Raw genomic sequence first — 15,037 nt, 5'->3', positions numbered from 1 at the left:
ATAAATACAGGAGGTCTTTTCCTCATTTGCACACTGATCATCTCATCTCTCTCTCTCTCACCCAAGCCGAAAAAGGTTATTCGAAATCCTGGACTAGTGTGAGGCGAAATCTTTCACTGGTGTGCAGCAAAATCTTGCATTGGTGCGCAGCAAAATCTTGCACTGGTGCGCAGCGAAATCTTGCACTGGTGCACGGTGAAATCTTGGACTGGTGCACGGTGAACGACTCAGTGATGGAGACTTGACAAGTTCGATCTAGGGTTTGTTGCCCTAGTTCAGGGTTGATCTGGGGTTTGTTGCTGCTGATATAAATCAGATCTTTGTACTATTTCTCTCTGCTGAATTATTGAAGATAAAGGAAGATTTGATCAAACGGTTTCCCCACATTGGGGTTTGTCCCTGGCTAGCCGCCACATCTTGTGTCTCTTATCTTGGCTTGTTTTCTGTCAATCGTTTAATGTTCTATCTGCACTTTACTTTATGTACATGTGACTGTTAATCTATGGATAATAATAAGAAAGATAAGTAAATTTCTCTAAGCATAGAACATACCATAACTGAACAGATAAGCATCTGTAATCGATGCTCTTTGAAGATGTGGTAGGGAATCCAAGACAAGAGTAGTCGAAGAGGACTGATATTCTTTGAGGTTTGGAAATCCAACATAAAAATAGTCCTAAGGACATACTTGGTAAACATCCAGAAGGGGTATGTGCCTTGTGAGGCAATGATGATGGTGTCTATAGTCATGCCTCCCCAGCATTGTGCTCTAATCTAGTGGAGAGATAGAGCTTGTTAATCAAGGCCTTGCTATATTTCTATGTTGACAATGTTGGTCATGCTGTTGAAGATGGCTTATCCCTGTACCTTGACAATATTATGAATACCTCTATGTTGACAATATTTCAATTTGAGTATCCCTGTACCTTGTTGTAGAATTATGAATACCACCCAAGTTAAGAGGGAGTGTTGAAATTTGTAACTAGGTTCAATCTTCATAAGTATCTTTGTACTTAGATGAATGTATATTTCTTGTGAAAAGCGAAAGAAGAAAAAGAAAAATTTATTATTATTGTTATTTTATTATATAAGCATGTTCTTCATCCTTCTAGGATTTGTTGAGTCAAAGAGTCAAAGTCCTATTTGGACCTATTGTAAAGAAAAAGGAAAAAAAAATTGAAAAATGTAATTTGGGTAAATTTACCCCAAGAATTCAAATCTGCCTCCTAATGTCAAGTCGGCTCAATGAAAAGTTGTATTTTCGCATATGAGAACAACTATATATAGGCATGGGTCCTCCTCCATATGGACAAGCAATTATTGTTGCTTTCTACGATCAGCTCTTAAGTGGAAGATGTGAAGTTATGAGGTTATATGTTCTACAACGGTTGGTGAATTTCTGAGGCTACATATCTGAAAAAGTGCAGGCTTCCGGGGCTACTAAAGACATGAATTAGTGTGAATTTTACTAGGCAACAAAAGGACTGAAACAAGAGCAAATTTTTTGTGGAATTTTTTGAGGGCTTGACTTAGCTTCTTGGAGGATAGATTTGGGTCTTGGATTTCTCACTTTGATTTGATTCTGTAAGAAGAGATTTTCTGGGTTTCCCCTTGGAGGGGTTTTTCCCTGGCTTGGAGCCTATATCTTGTGTTCAATTTTTTTTTGTGATCTTCATGTTTATGTTTTGGTAATTATTTGATGAAAATAATGTATTAAAAGAAATAATAAGCCAACAAATTCACAAATAATTACCATGCTAAGAGAAATCAACCTTAACACATAAGTACATTGATTTCTCAACACAAAATAGATGCCCACACTGAATATTGGATTACAAGACTCCTAAAGAAGTCTTCACAGGTGAGAGACCCAATGTTGAACATTTAAGAATCTTTGGTTGTCCTATTTATGTTCATTTTCCCAAGGAGAAAAGGACAAAGTTGGAACCATTCGGGAAGAAGGGAACTTTAGTTGGCTACAGTGAAAATTCAAAGGCCTTCAGGGTCTATGTACCTAGGCAACATTCTATTGAAACTTGCAGGGATGTTATTTTTGATGAGGATGTTACTTTCTAGAAGTCCAAGGGATCACACTTGGACTCTAATGATGAGATGCAGGTGGCTCCAAAGAATGTGGATTCGAAATCCAAAGAACCTGAACCAATGGAACAAGATCCTCATGAAGAGTCTAATGATCCACATGAATTTGTTGGCTCACCAAGAGTCACTAAACCTGAGACTAGAAATATACCTACCTAGCTTGAAAGAACTTTGAAGAAGTTGAAGGACAAGTTGCACCTCATAGGACTTTCAGGGAAAGCAAGAGGTTGAAGAAGTATTTTGGTTATGCAACAACGATGTGTAAGATCATCGAATCCCAGCCATCCACTTCTGAAGAAGCAGTTGTGCATCAAGTTTGGAAAGATGCTATTATTGAATACTACCAATCTATATTGAAGAACAATGTTTGGGAAATCGTGCCAAGAACTGAAGGGAAATATGTTGTGTCTTCCAAATGGATCTACAAAATTAAGCATGTAGTTGATGGAAGTGTTGAGAAGTACAAGGCAAGATTTGTGGCCGGAGGATTCTCCCAGAAAGAGGAAGAGGATTATGAAGACTCATTGGCACTTGGTGCCAAGTAGGCTTCTATTAGATCTGTCATTGCTCTTGCTTCTATTGTAAGTTGGAAATTTCATCAAATGGATGTCAAGGCTACATTTCTAAATGGAGTCATTGAAGAGGAAGTTTATCTTGAGCAACCTCAAGGCTTTGAGATTCATGATAGAGAGACACATGTTTGTAAATTGAAGAAATCCTTGTATGGGCTTAAGCAGGCTCTTCGTGCATGTTACTCTCGAATTTATAGCTATTTGTTGAGCCTTGGTTTCAATAAGAGCGATGCTTATCCAAATTTGTACTTCAACGTTGTTGAAGGAGAACCCTTGATTTGGCTGTTATATGTAGATGATTTGTTTTTTATAGCAGTTGAAGTGTTGAAGAAAGTGTAACTAGGTTCAGTCTTCACAATGACATGATCTTTGTATTTGATGTAATAAAAGGAAATAAATTATTTTTTGTAATCTTGCTACATGGGTTTCATGAGCAAGAAGTGTCACTAGGTGAAAGACTTCTTCTTGATGTCTTTAGGATTTATTTATATGTCAAAGAGTCATGTCATGTGCATAGCAACTCTTCATGAGTTTATGTAAAGACCAAGATCAATGCCTCAAAACAAGCCTATCAAAGTCTGCAAAAAAAACGATAAGGAGATGTTCATGTCGGCTCCAAATAAATGAATTAAATGTATAAATACATGTCATGTCGGCTTGAAGCATAGACACGTCGGTTCATAAGGTAATGTCGGCTTGCATATATGGGATGACCGCTATAAATACCCATAAAGGGTCAGCGCAATTACAACAAGAAAAGATCCATATACCTCTGAAATCTTCGCATGAGGGAGCCGCAGTCAAGGCATAAGGGAGACGAGGTTAAGAAACAAGAAGCTACAGTCAGATTCACAGTAAGGTGGATTAGGTCTAAGGGTTTCGTTGTCTCCTCGGATGGGTTTAGGGAGCAGTAGAACTAAGGCCTATTCATTCTCAGCATACCTATAATCTGAAGGTGATATCCTCGCATGGAGAGAGCAGTAAAGTCTGGGCATGTCACTATATCACTCTTGGCATATCTATCTCGAATAGAAGGATCAAGACAAGCTTCGGATGAGGACGTTGACATCATAATGGTCTCAAGGATGGTATTCCTACAGTAGACACCATACAGTCTCAATATAGAGGGATCATACGTCATAGTAAGACTCGGATCTATATCCCACTGTCTCAACATAAGAAGCAGTATTACAGTCTATAAGGAGAAGCAGTACTAAAGCTCCAGCACGCTGATAACGAAGGAATGATATAGTCTCAGCATTATAACTATAACAAGGACTATTTGATGAGCAGTAACGAGGATCATTATCTCAGTGATGATGAAGATATAAGGCACAGTCATCATGATGAAGACTTCAAGGAAGACCTCATTGACATATGTGATGACTAGTGCATCAATGAAAGCATAGAGATCACAGTGAAGATCTCAATGGATCTCATTGATATGGTGAAGAAGCAATAGTGAAGATCTCAGGGATGTTGTAGTGATGGCTCCAAAGATGCAGCAATGAGGATGATCTCAGCAGTGATAGAAAGGAGGATTGATATCTTGGTCTTAGAGAGGCAGAGTGTGTCAAGGGTCATGGTCTTGGTATTCATCAATGGAATCTCTATAAAAAGAATTTACGCATGGGTTTTCCTCTCCAAGAGGAAGAGGTTTTGGCCCTGGTAGAAAGCCAAAATATTTGTGTTCTTGTCTCTTTTGTTTTTTATAGCAGTTTTGTTAAAATTGGCAACTAACGCCAAACTCCATGTGGGTCATCTTATTTATGGCAATTGATATTTTTCCTAGACTCCTCTCATCGAGAGGTGTAGGATTGATCTAAAGATCATCCGATTCTGATAAGTATTCATGGAGTTATGAATTTATTTGTGTTATAAGACAATTCAACAAGGTCGGCCAGCAACCAAATAACCCCCACATGTGCTCAACGTTTTAGTATAAAAAGAGATGACTTGAGAGTCATTTCACACACACTTCACTCTTGATTTCTCTCCACTCGCTTTGGGTTTTAGTAGAAGAGAAATCTAGGAGAGGAAGCCCTTAACACAGGAGGGAAGGAGGCTGATCTGCACTGCCCTAATGGAGATCAAACAGCAGTTATGGAAGGGACCTATACGCTGACATAAAGAAGGTTTCCTTACCATTAACGCAGTCATGGAAGGAGTGTCAATGCAGCTATGAAGGAGGCTAAACAAGCTGCCCTAGCCGCAAGCCACTTCAGTGACCGAATTGATGGATGGAGGGCCAAGGTTCTAGAGCTGAGAGGGCAAGCTCCTAGGCTGAGTAAAGGAGGAAAATAGCATTGTATGGAGAGGCCTAAACGTAGGCCTAATGCTGTTGTCCTAGAATACCCTAGACGCAGTCATTCACTACCATACGCTATTCTAAATGAGGTATGTTCATACTTGCATGGAGGCCGAGTTTGGAAAGGAGAATTACAGATTGTTTGAGGGCAGCAAAAGGTAAGGTAAGACTGTTTCGGAAGGTTGTTAGCGTGCAGCAGAGGTCTGTGGTAGGCCATAGGCCTAGCCACTCCAAAACAGGCCAGCATGGAAGTGTTAGGGGCTGCCATATGCTCAGAACAGCAGCATGAGGAGGCAGCCATCTACCTTGACTAGGCCGCAGTTCATTAAGGTTGTTCAAGGTATGTTTTTGGGCATGATTGTTGGGTAGCTGTAGGTTACAATGGGACAGCAGCAAGCACGGTGCTGCAAACACAAATGGGACAGCAAGCAATCATAGGAGCAGCAATGACATGTGGCAGCCAAAGCACATTGGGACAGCAGTAGCAATGCTAAATAGTGGGACAGCAGCATGGTAAGTGGTACAGTAGGACATGGTGCTTGTTGGAGCTTGGTACTTGGGACAGCAAGCTATAACATGGAATGGCAATGTCACTAACAGTGGGACAGCAGTGCTAGTAGTGTGACAACAAGGTGCAGCAATGGTACTTGGGACAGAAATGATACTTGGTGCAGCAATGGTTCACGGTGGAGCAATGGTACATGATGCAGTATAGTGATGGGTATAGTCATGATTAGTGAAGCATGATGAGATGCAGCATAGTGATGATGGGTGCAGCGTGGTGCAGCACAGTGAGGTGCAGCATGATGATGAGGAGCAGCACAACGATAGGTGCAGTAAGGCGATGGAGTCAAATCTGTGACTTTCCTGAACGACTTGGAGTCGTTGAAAGACCCTCTTATGAGGGTCCTGCATGATGCATGCATTGAGCTCTGGCAGCTCTCGGGGGGCTTGGGGTACTTCTTGGAGCAACAAGCGACCATAGGGTGACTCACCCTCCCCTAATGGTGCACTGTGTTCAGGGTGAATGGTTCAGCCTTCCCCTGCGATACCCCATGGCAACTTATGGACAAGATGAGTGGTTTTCTTGTCGAGGCATCTTACCCATGCAGTCTGGGACTCATGGGAAGTACCTTTTATCTGGCCAATGAGTAGGGAAATGGGGTTAGGGACCATAGTAGTACTATCGATGGATGCATCGTTGTATCTACCATACTTGTACTCCCTATGCTAGGATGACCTCTATTGATCTGGGATCAATGAAACTGATCTGGGATCAATATGAGTGGTTTGAGACACTCTCTTTTGATATTGATCTGGGATCAATGAAACTGACTTCGGGTCAGTAAGAGTGATATAACTCACTCTGTTGGAACTGATCTAGGATCAATAAGAGTGGTATGACACACTCTCTTCATATGGAACTAACTTCGGGTCAATAGAGAATGGTATGAGACATTCTCGATCAATTCTTCCTCTTCATGGTTTAGCACAGCAGTGCAGGGCACTAATGGAGTTCTCCCTAGTTGAGAGGGAGTGTTAAAATTGGCAACTAGGGCCAAACTCCATGTGGGTCATCTTATTTATGGCAGCTGCTATTTTTCCTGGCCTCCTCTCATCGAGAGGTGTAGGATTGATCTAAAGATCATCTGATTCCGATAAGTATTCATGGAGTTATGAATTTATTTGTCTTATAACTCAATTCGTCAAGGTCGGCCAGCAACCAAATAACCCCCACATGTGCTCAACGTTTTTAAGGAGATGACTTGAGAGTCATTTCACACAGACTTCACTCTTGATTTCTCTCCACTAACTTTGGGTTTTAGTGGAAGAGAAATCTAGGAGAGGAAGCCCTAAACGCAGGAGGGAAGGACATTGATCTACGCTGCCCTAATGGAGATCAAACCACAGTTATGGAAGGGACCTATACGCTGACCTACAGAAGATGTCCTTACCATTAACGTAGTCATGGAAGGAGTGTTAACGCAGTTATGAAGGAGGTTAAACAAGCTGCCCTAGCCACAGGCCACTTCAAGTGACCGAATTGATGGATGGAGGGCCAAGGTTCTAGAGCCGAGAGGGCAAGCTCCTAGGCTAAGTAAAGGAGAAACATAACGTTGTATGGAGAGGCCTAAACGCAGGCCTAATGCTGTTGTCCTAGAATACCCTAGACTTAGTCATTCACTGCCATACGCTATTCTAAATGAGGTATGTTCATACTTGCAGGGAGGCCAAGTTTGGAAAGGAGAATTACGGATTGTTTGAGGGGAGCAAAAGGTAAGGTAAGACTATTTCGGAAGGTTGTTAGTGTGCAGCAGAGGTCTGTGGTATGCTACAGGTCTAGCCACTCGAAAACAGGCCAGTGTGGAAGAGTTAGGGGCTACCATATGCTTAGAACAGCAGCATGAGGAGGCAGCCATCTACCTTGACTAGGCCGCAGTTTATTAAGGTTGTTCAAGGTATGTTTTGGGGCATGATTGTTGGGTTGTTGTAGGTTACAAAGAGACAGCAGCAAGCACGGTGTTGCAAACACAAATGGGACAGCAAGAAATCATAGGAACAGCAATGACATGTGGCAGCCAAAGCACATTGGCACAGCATTAGCAATGCTAAACAGTGGGACAGCAACATGGTAAGTGGTACAGTAGGACATGGTGCTTGTTGGAGCTTGGTACTTGGGACAGCAAGCTATAACATGGAATAGCAATGTCACTAACAGCGGGACAGCAGTGCTAGTAGTGTGACAGCAAGGTGCAGCAATGGTACTTGGGATAGCAATGATACTTGGTGCAGCAAGTACATGGTGTAGCAACGGTTCATGGTGGAGCAATGGTACATGATGTAGTACAGTGATGGGTACAGTCATGATTAGTGAAGCATTATGAGATGTAGCATAGTGATGATGGGTGCAGCACGGTGAGGTGCAGCGTGATGATGAGGAGCAGCACAACGATAGGTGCAGCAACACCTTGGAGAATCAATTGAAGCAGCATATCTTCAACTGAGTTCAGCTACCTCATCTATCATCTTCTTAGAGATGATCTATGCTCTTATTTAGATAAGTCAAAGTGTTGACTTATGTTGTAAATGTACTATCTCTCTCTCTCTCTCTGAACTATTGAAGAACATATAAGAAAAATTGATCAAGGGTTTCCCCACATTGGGATTTGTCCCTGGCTAGCTGCCACATCTTGTGTCCTCTTGTCTTGCCTTGTCTTCTGCAATCTATGTTTATGTTCTATCCGCACTTTACTTTAATGCTGATGTCATTGCCAATCTAGAAACGATATTGAGCTAACTCTGAAAATTGAAATAAATTGCTCTAAGCATATAACATACCTAAAATTAACAAGTTTGATGAAGCTAACACATACACACTAATAATGAAGTAAAGATCAAGCTAAGATTAATTGTATAAAAACTTCACAAATTGTTATCGTGTATCCAAGAATCAACTTAATTATGTTAGACCTAGATTCTTCAACATGAAGTTCTCATTGTCCAGTGTAAGAGGGAGCTGATTTCTGAATTTGAGATGAAGGATATTGGTCTTATGCACTACTATTTGGGATTGGAAATTTGGCAATAGCTCGACAAAATCTTTGTTGGTCAAGGCAAGTACACTATTAATATCCTTTAGGAATTTGGCATGATATACTGCAAGTCCATGGACACTCCTATGGTGACAAATATGAAAAAGGTACACCACTGAGATTCTGGTCTGATTGATCCCTCTATGTATTGCAAATTGATTGGCTCATTGAACTATCTTATGAACACTAGACCTGATATTTGCTATTTTGTGAACACATTGAAATTTGAGCCAATTATTGGTTGAGCCCCGACATGTGCACTGGGTTGCAGTGAAACATATATTGAGATATCTCTATGGAACCATTAATTATGGTCTAAGATGTCATTCTAATGGAAAATGGCATCCGCATGGTTTTACTAATGTTGATTGGGTTGGAAGCTCTGATGATAGAAAGAGCACTTCTGGATTATGTTTTAGCATGGGCTCTATTATGATTTCATGGTCTAGGAAAAAGCAAACTTCTATTGCTCTTAGCACGACTTAAGCTAAGTATATAGCTGCATGTTCATCTTATTGTGAAGTTGTGTGGCTTCGAAAGTCGCTTGTTGGTTTGTTTGATCAGGTGTTGGAATTGACCATTATACATTGTGATAATCAAAGTTGTGTGAAACGTTCTGAGAACCCATCTTTTCATGACAGGTCGAAGCACATTGAGATCAAGCATCATTACATCTGAAATATTATCCATAGGGGAGTTGTGAGGCTCGAATATGTCCCTATTGATGAGTAGGTTGCTAATGTTTTGAAAAAACCATTGTCCCAGATGAAATTTGCTTATTTCATAGAACAACTTAGAGTTGTTGAGAATCCCTCTCTGGAAGAGAGGGAGCACTGATTGTACAACATCATGTGATTGACAATCTTCCTTGGGTTGTAGTTGAGAGGCCATAGATGATGGTCGGGAAGATTGTCACTCCCTTAGGTCAATTGACTGAGAGGCCAGCGAGTCTCGTCAGAGAGATTGGTTTTGAGGCATGAAGTGGTCCCTTATGTCATGATGTTTGAGAGACCAGTTTGGTCGGGGACACAGATTTTGAGTTCTCTCCCTTAGTCATTTGACTTAGAGAATATATAGTCGGGGATTAAGATAGGGATTCCTCCCTTGGGTCATGGACTGAGAGACCTTGTTTATTGTCAGGGATATGTACCCTGTGTACTCTCTTGGGTCATTGTGCTTGACTGAGAAATCAATGCATATGGTTAGAGAGTTTTGCCTCATTGATTGATCCCATGGTCAGTTGGGCACTGACCTTGATGCCATTGAATTTTCTCTTATGGGATGTGTTGATGCTATGTATCTTTCCTTATGTGAGACTTGTACATATGATCTCTCCCTTGGGCAGTTGCTAAGAGACCTATGGATTGGTCGAGAAATTGATCTTGAAAGAGAGAGAGACTTGTACATCTAATTTCTCCCTTGGGTTGTTGCTAAGAGACCTATGGATTGGTCAGGGAGATTGATCTTGAGAGAGAGAGAGAATGAAAAGTACCGCCCTAGCTATGAGGGAGTGTTGAAAATTTGATAGCTTTGGTCAGTATTTTCATTGGCAAAGTGAAGGAGAAAAATCATATATTACATGTTGACCAAGTAGGCCTCTCTTAGTCAAGTTGGCCCCAATCTTTGAATGGGTTTGACCCCAAGGTCAAAACCCTCCTTCAACACATGTATAAATACAAGTTCGTTGACCTCACATTTGGCATCTCATCATCAAACATCAATTCAATTTGAAACAAGAAGACTAGTCCACACGTGCGAAGGAGGAAAGAAGAAGTTTTGTTTTGTGTTGACCAACTCTCTCAGCTTTTGTTTGACCAGCGTTGACTTGGGAGAATTTTCTTCTGTTTGACCGAGACTTTGACTGATCTGGAAGACCGAGTTCATCTGTGGTTCATTAACTTGGTTTGACCGAATTTACATCTCTGTTTCATGCTCGTTGACTGCAAGTCAACTCTAATATTTGACCTAAAATTACAGTGGTTCGTTTGACTGAGATTTGACTGAATTTCAGCCTTCTATTCAGCCCACCTCAAGCCGAAATTCGGCCCTTCTATTGCATACTTGACTTTGACCAGCGTTGACTATTTTCTCTCCCCTTTGATTGGTTTGACTTGGCATTTATTGAAGTCAGAAAATTGGAATCTTGTTTGGAATATTTTGATGTACATTTGATGCACTGAATTCTCTCTCATAAGGAAGGATTGTTGGGCTTTCCCCCTGTGGGTTTTGCCCTAGCTGCTAGCCTAATTTCTAGTGTCTCTTGTCTCATTGTCTACTGAGATCTCTATTGCTCTATTGAAGAAAGTGAATGGTTGAAATTTTTCATGTTTAACTGCTTAATGATTGGAATGCTATAGGAAAACGAATTGTATCATTGGAAGTAATTATCAATTTGAAAAAGTGTACTCGTATTGATTGCACTAGAAAATCAACAACCGTAGGTCAAATTTTCCTATATGTTCACTGATTTTTTCTGCTGATTTCAAAGAGTATATCAGCTCTAAGGGCATAAAAGTTAGTGCTAACAGAACCTAAATCTCAAACCCTAGGGTAAGTTAGTTTATTTGCCCTAGTTTGTTTAGATTTAGTATCACTCAAGGAAACCCAAGAATTGTTTGTATCCTATACTCCATATGCCCTAGATTGACAGGGCACTACTCCCATCTCTCTTGTGCATTATTTTAAAATACAAAAACTGTTTTTCTTTTTATTTCTTGGTAAATTAGTGTTAAATTACAACAAAACTTATATTTTCAGCATTTAATGACTTGTTCATGTATGCCCTAGGGTTAGACTTTATGTAGAAGTGCATTAGAGAAGCAAAATTGATGTTTTTCATGCATTTTTCATCGATTTTCTTGGGTTGATGTCAAGGTTTTATTTTGTTGTGCTTATTAACCATGAAAATTTGTTGTAACATTGCCCTTAGTTTACTCTCTAATTCAGCCTTGATTTCTCGTAGTTTATTCACTATTTTTCACAGCTAAATTTGCTGCTATTACAAACTATTGTTTTGTTGCAATTTTCTAGCTCAAATCCCTTGCTTATAGCAGCGTTGACTATTTCTTGAATTGGTATATTTGGGAAACCTATTTGAGACTCTTTAAACCAACCCTAGCCTTTAGATTGACCCATAGTTCCCTTGAACTCAAATCTGGAATTTACTCCTTCATCCAACCTCAAACCTTAGTTTGTCATACCTTTATTTAGTGAATCTAGGTTGTAAGATCCTTAGAAGGCACTTAGCTTCAGGTACTTGGGTTACGTGATCCCTAAGCCCTGCAAGGGAAGACTTCCTTGTCTTGGATTGTGTAGCTGGGAGGACAGTGGTAACACTCCTGTGTGTTGCACCTTGTCTAGGTGATTTAATGAGGTTTTGCATTTTGCTACTAGATTTTGTTGTAACACATGTAAAGCTAAAATACACAGTAATGGGTGGAATCAAGCCCAACAATCGATGATATTTCTCCTCCCCTACCCCCATGACCATAAAACAAATACTAATGTCTACCATCAACATATAACATTCTACAGAATATTCTACCAATATCTGAAAGTTAGAATCTAATTGATGACAATCAAGTAAAAACCAGTGTGCGAGGATATAAAACATGAAAAAAGATTTATACCACAGCCTGTGTTTCTCATAACGAGGAAAACAAAATATACAGGATAGAAAAAACTGCTTATATAATATATTTCACACGATGTAAATGCAAATTTGAGAAGAAACCATGGTCATCTTTATGCATTTGTAAAATGAAAAAAATATGTCAGAAGGATTAAATTAGATAGAATCTACCTCTCAATTTCAATGCTCCTACGAGACAACATGATTGTAAGGAAAACAGGAACCATCGCAGCACACAGGTGCTTCAAAGAATGGCCACTTATGGTGTAATGAGTACATTTGTAAATTGGCTTATCTGCTGCCTCTTCCAGTTTAGCCAAGAGATAAAATCCTACAAATTTGGCATATTAGTTATCTGCTCAATACAAATAAAAAATTACAGAACTTGAAAAAAATATGAAAATTCAAATTGTGCAAAAGAATAGACATTCATCCCCATTTTAAACACATTTTAAGTGTTTAAGAATGGAGAGCATTCAAATAAAGCATAAAATGAGCAGGACAATGTTTGGAGTCTGGACAAGGAACCTGACTTTTCGGGCCGTACCCGTGCCCGAAACTCCAAAACTTGGCCGAAACTCGACCATCATGTAATCATCTGTTAGAGTTAATATAGACTTGTTTTTCCTTCTAAATTGTCTTCTATGGGTCTTATTCAATTTTTTCTTGCAAGATAATGTGTTATTCACTTATATATATATCTATATATATGTTGAAATTTGGTACCGGAGGACAGGTGGTTCCCTAAGGCTTTGATCTTTGGCCTAGGGAAAAGTGTTCAAAAGAATTTAATTTTTCTCCTAAAGTAACTTTATAATTTTTTTATAAAGTTAAATCTAATTTGAAAGTGACTTTAAGTGATAAAGTTACTAAGTCTAATTTTAAAGTGACTTTTATAAAGTCAATGAAAAATTAGAAAGGAAAAGTGACTTTGGAAATAAATGACTAAGTGGGTCTTTATTAAAGTGGGGTGAATTAAAAAAATAGAAAGTGAGATTTAAATGAGCATTTAATCTCAGCCATTGATCTAAATCTATTTCAGCCGTTGGATTTAGGGATCACCCAAAAGTCATTTAGGGTTGGGTTAAGGGAGGAAAAGGAGGAAAAGATCATTCATTCTTTCATGAGCAGATTGAGAGAGAGAGAGCAAGAGAGCAAGGGAGATTTCTGGACAAGGAGGAGAAGGAGGCAGCAGCTTGGCACACATACCAAGGCAGCGTTTAAGCAAATCCTTACAGCTGAATGTGCAAGCAGTAAAAGGCAGATTTTTTTTGAGCAAACAACAGACGGCAGATTTGTTTTTGCACAGAAATCGAGGCAGCTGATTTTCTGCACAAAAATCGAGGTCCGTACGCCTGTCCGTACCGTCCGTACAGCTTGTCCGTACAGTCCGTACAGCCATCCGTATCGTCTGTACAGCCGCCCGTACCGTCCGTACAGTGGCCGTACAGCATTGTGTTGCTGTTTGGAAATTTTTGGTGGGCTGTGAGGCTCAAAAATCGAGATAAGTTGTAAATTTGTTTGCTGATTTTTGCTGATTTTTGCTGAAAATTTCTCACTGTAAAAAGGCATTTCCAGAAATAAAGAAGAGCTCTCAAACTGGTTTTCCCCAAGAGTTGTAGGGGGTTTTTCCAGAGTCAAGTTGACCAAAAATCACTGAGTTTGAATGTGTTTTAATGGCTGTTTTAATTGCTGATTTTTATTTCTGCAATTTCCAGCATTCTGAAAAATTTCCAGAATTTGTGTTTTCAGCAATATTTATTTTTTCAGTCTGTTAAATGTATGGTTATGGGAATGGGCATTTAACTACATGGGAGAAATAAGGTGAAACTGAAAACCGGGGTGGGAAACAGAATTTTTACATGGTATCAGAGCTTGAGTGCTGAAGGGCAGTTTGGGACAGCAAAAGGAAAAAAATACAGCTGCTGATTTTTTCACTCAGAAAATTCCAGCAAGCTGATTTTTCATAAACAGCAGTTTTATCTTTACCACAGCAGTGCTATTTTTCAGTTTTAGGACAGCAAGATGTCATTGGGATTGAGGGTGGAGGATAGGTTGGATGGGCATACAAATTACAGCGTTTGGAAGGAGAGAATGCAGAGTATCTTTGAGGAGGCAGAAGTCTGGGATATCATGGTGCATACAGCACAGCACCCTGTTGTTGTGCCCACTGATGCTACTCAGTTGGCAGCTTATAATAGAAAGAACAACAAGGGTAAGAGGCTGATTCTAGACGGAATCAAAGACCATTGCATTCCTCATGTGAGAGGAAAGAGCAATGCCCATGAGATGTGGACAGCATTGTCCAATCTCTACCAGAGTACCAATGAGAACCGGAAGATGGTCCTGAAGGAGAAGCTGAAGAACATTAAGATGGGGAATGATAGTGCAGCTGGATATCTCACAAAGATTACCAATGTGAGAGATGAGTTGGCAGCGATTGGAGAGGCCATTCCATCCACTGAGTTGGTGCGTATTGCAGTGAATGGCCTCCCCCGTTCATGGTTGAACTTTGCTGATGGGGTTTGTGCACGTGAGACCCTTCCCACATGGGAGAGGTTTTGGGATGATTGTATTCAGACAGAGATCAGGAAAGGACAGCTTGGGGCAGCCAAGCCAGTTGAGCAAGATGTGGACGTAGCACTGGTGGCAGGAGGCAAGAAAGGCAAAGGGAAGAAGCAGGCTTCCACAAGCGGTGGTGGAGGCAAAGGCAAAGGTAAAGGTAAACAGGGTAACTCACAGAAGGACTATTCCAAAGTGAAGTGTTGGAATTGTCAGAAGATGGGACACTATGCAGTTGTGTGTCCGGAGAAGAAGAAGAAGAAGGGGAAGA

General features: G+C 40.2%; 1 protein-coding gene across 2 annotated transcripts in view; it reads right to left on the bottom strand.

Annotated features, from left to right (window-relative positions):
- SAG18 (senescence associated gene 18) overlaps positions 1–15,037 on the bottom strand; it is a 257,467-nt gene that overhangs the window by 84,617 nt on the left and 157,813 nt on the right. For both annotated transcript variants that reach the window (XM_089385305.1, XM_089385304.1), the window contains exon 6: positions 12,376–12,535. In XM_089385305.1, coding sequence (XP_089241431.1) covers positions 12,376–12,535 — 160 coding nt within the window. The remainder of the gene's footprint in view (positions 1–12,375; positions 12,536–15,037) is intronic.

Source organism: Pinus tabuliformis, chromosome Q, assembly GCF_031772625.1.
Source record: "Pinus tabuliformis cultivar Carrire ecotype Pingquan chromosome Q, CPIR1, whole genome shotgun sequence".
NCBI classification, from domain to species: Eukaryota; Viridiplantae; Streptophyta; class Pinopsida; order Pinales; family Pinaceae; genus Pinus; species Pinus tabuliformis.
Note: the sequence above shows the minus strand (reverse complement) of the source record. Positions and strands in the feature narration are given on the sequence as shown.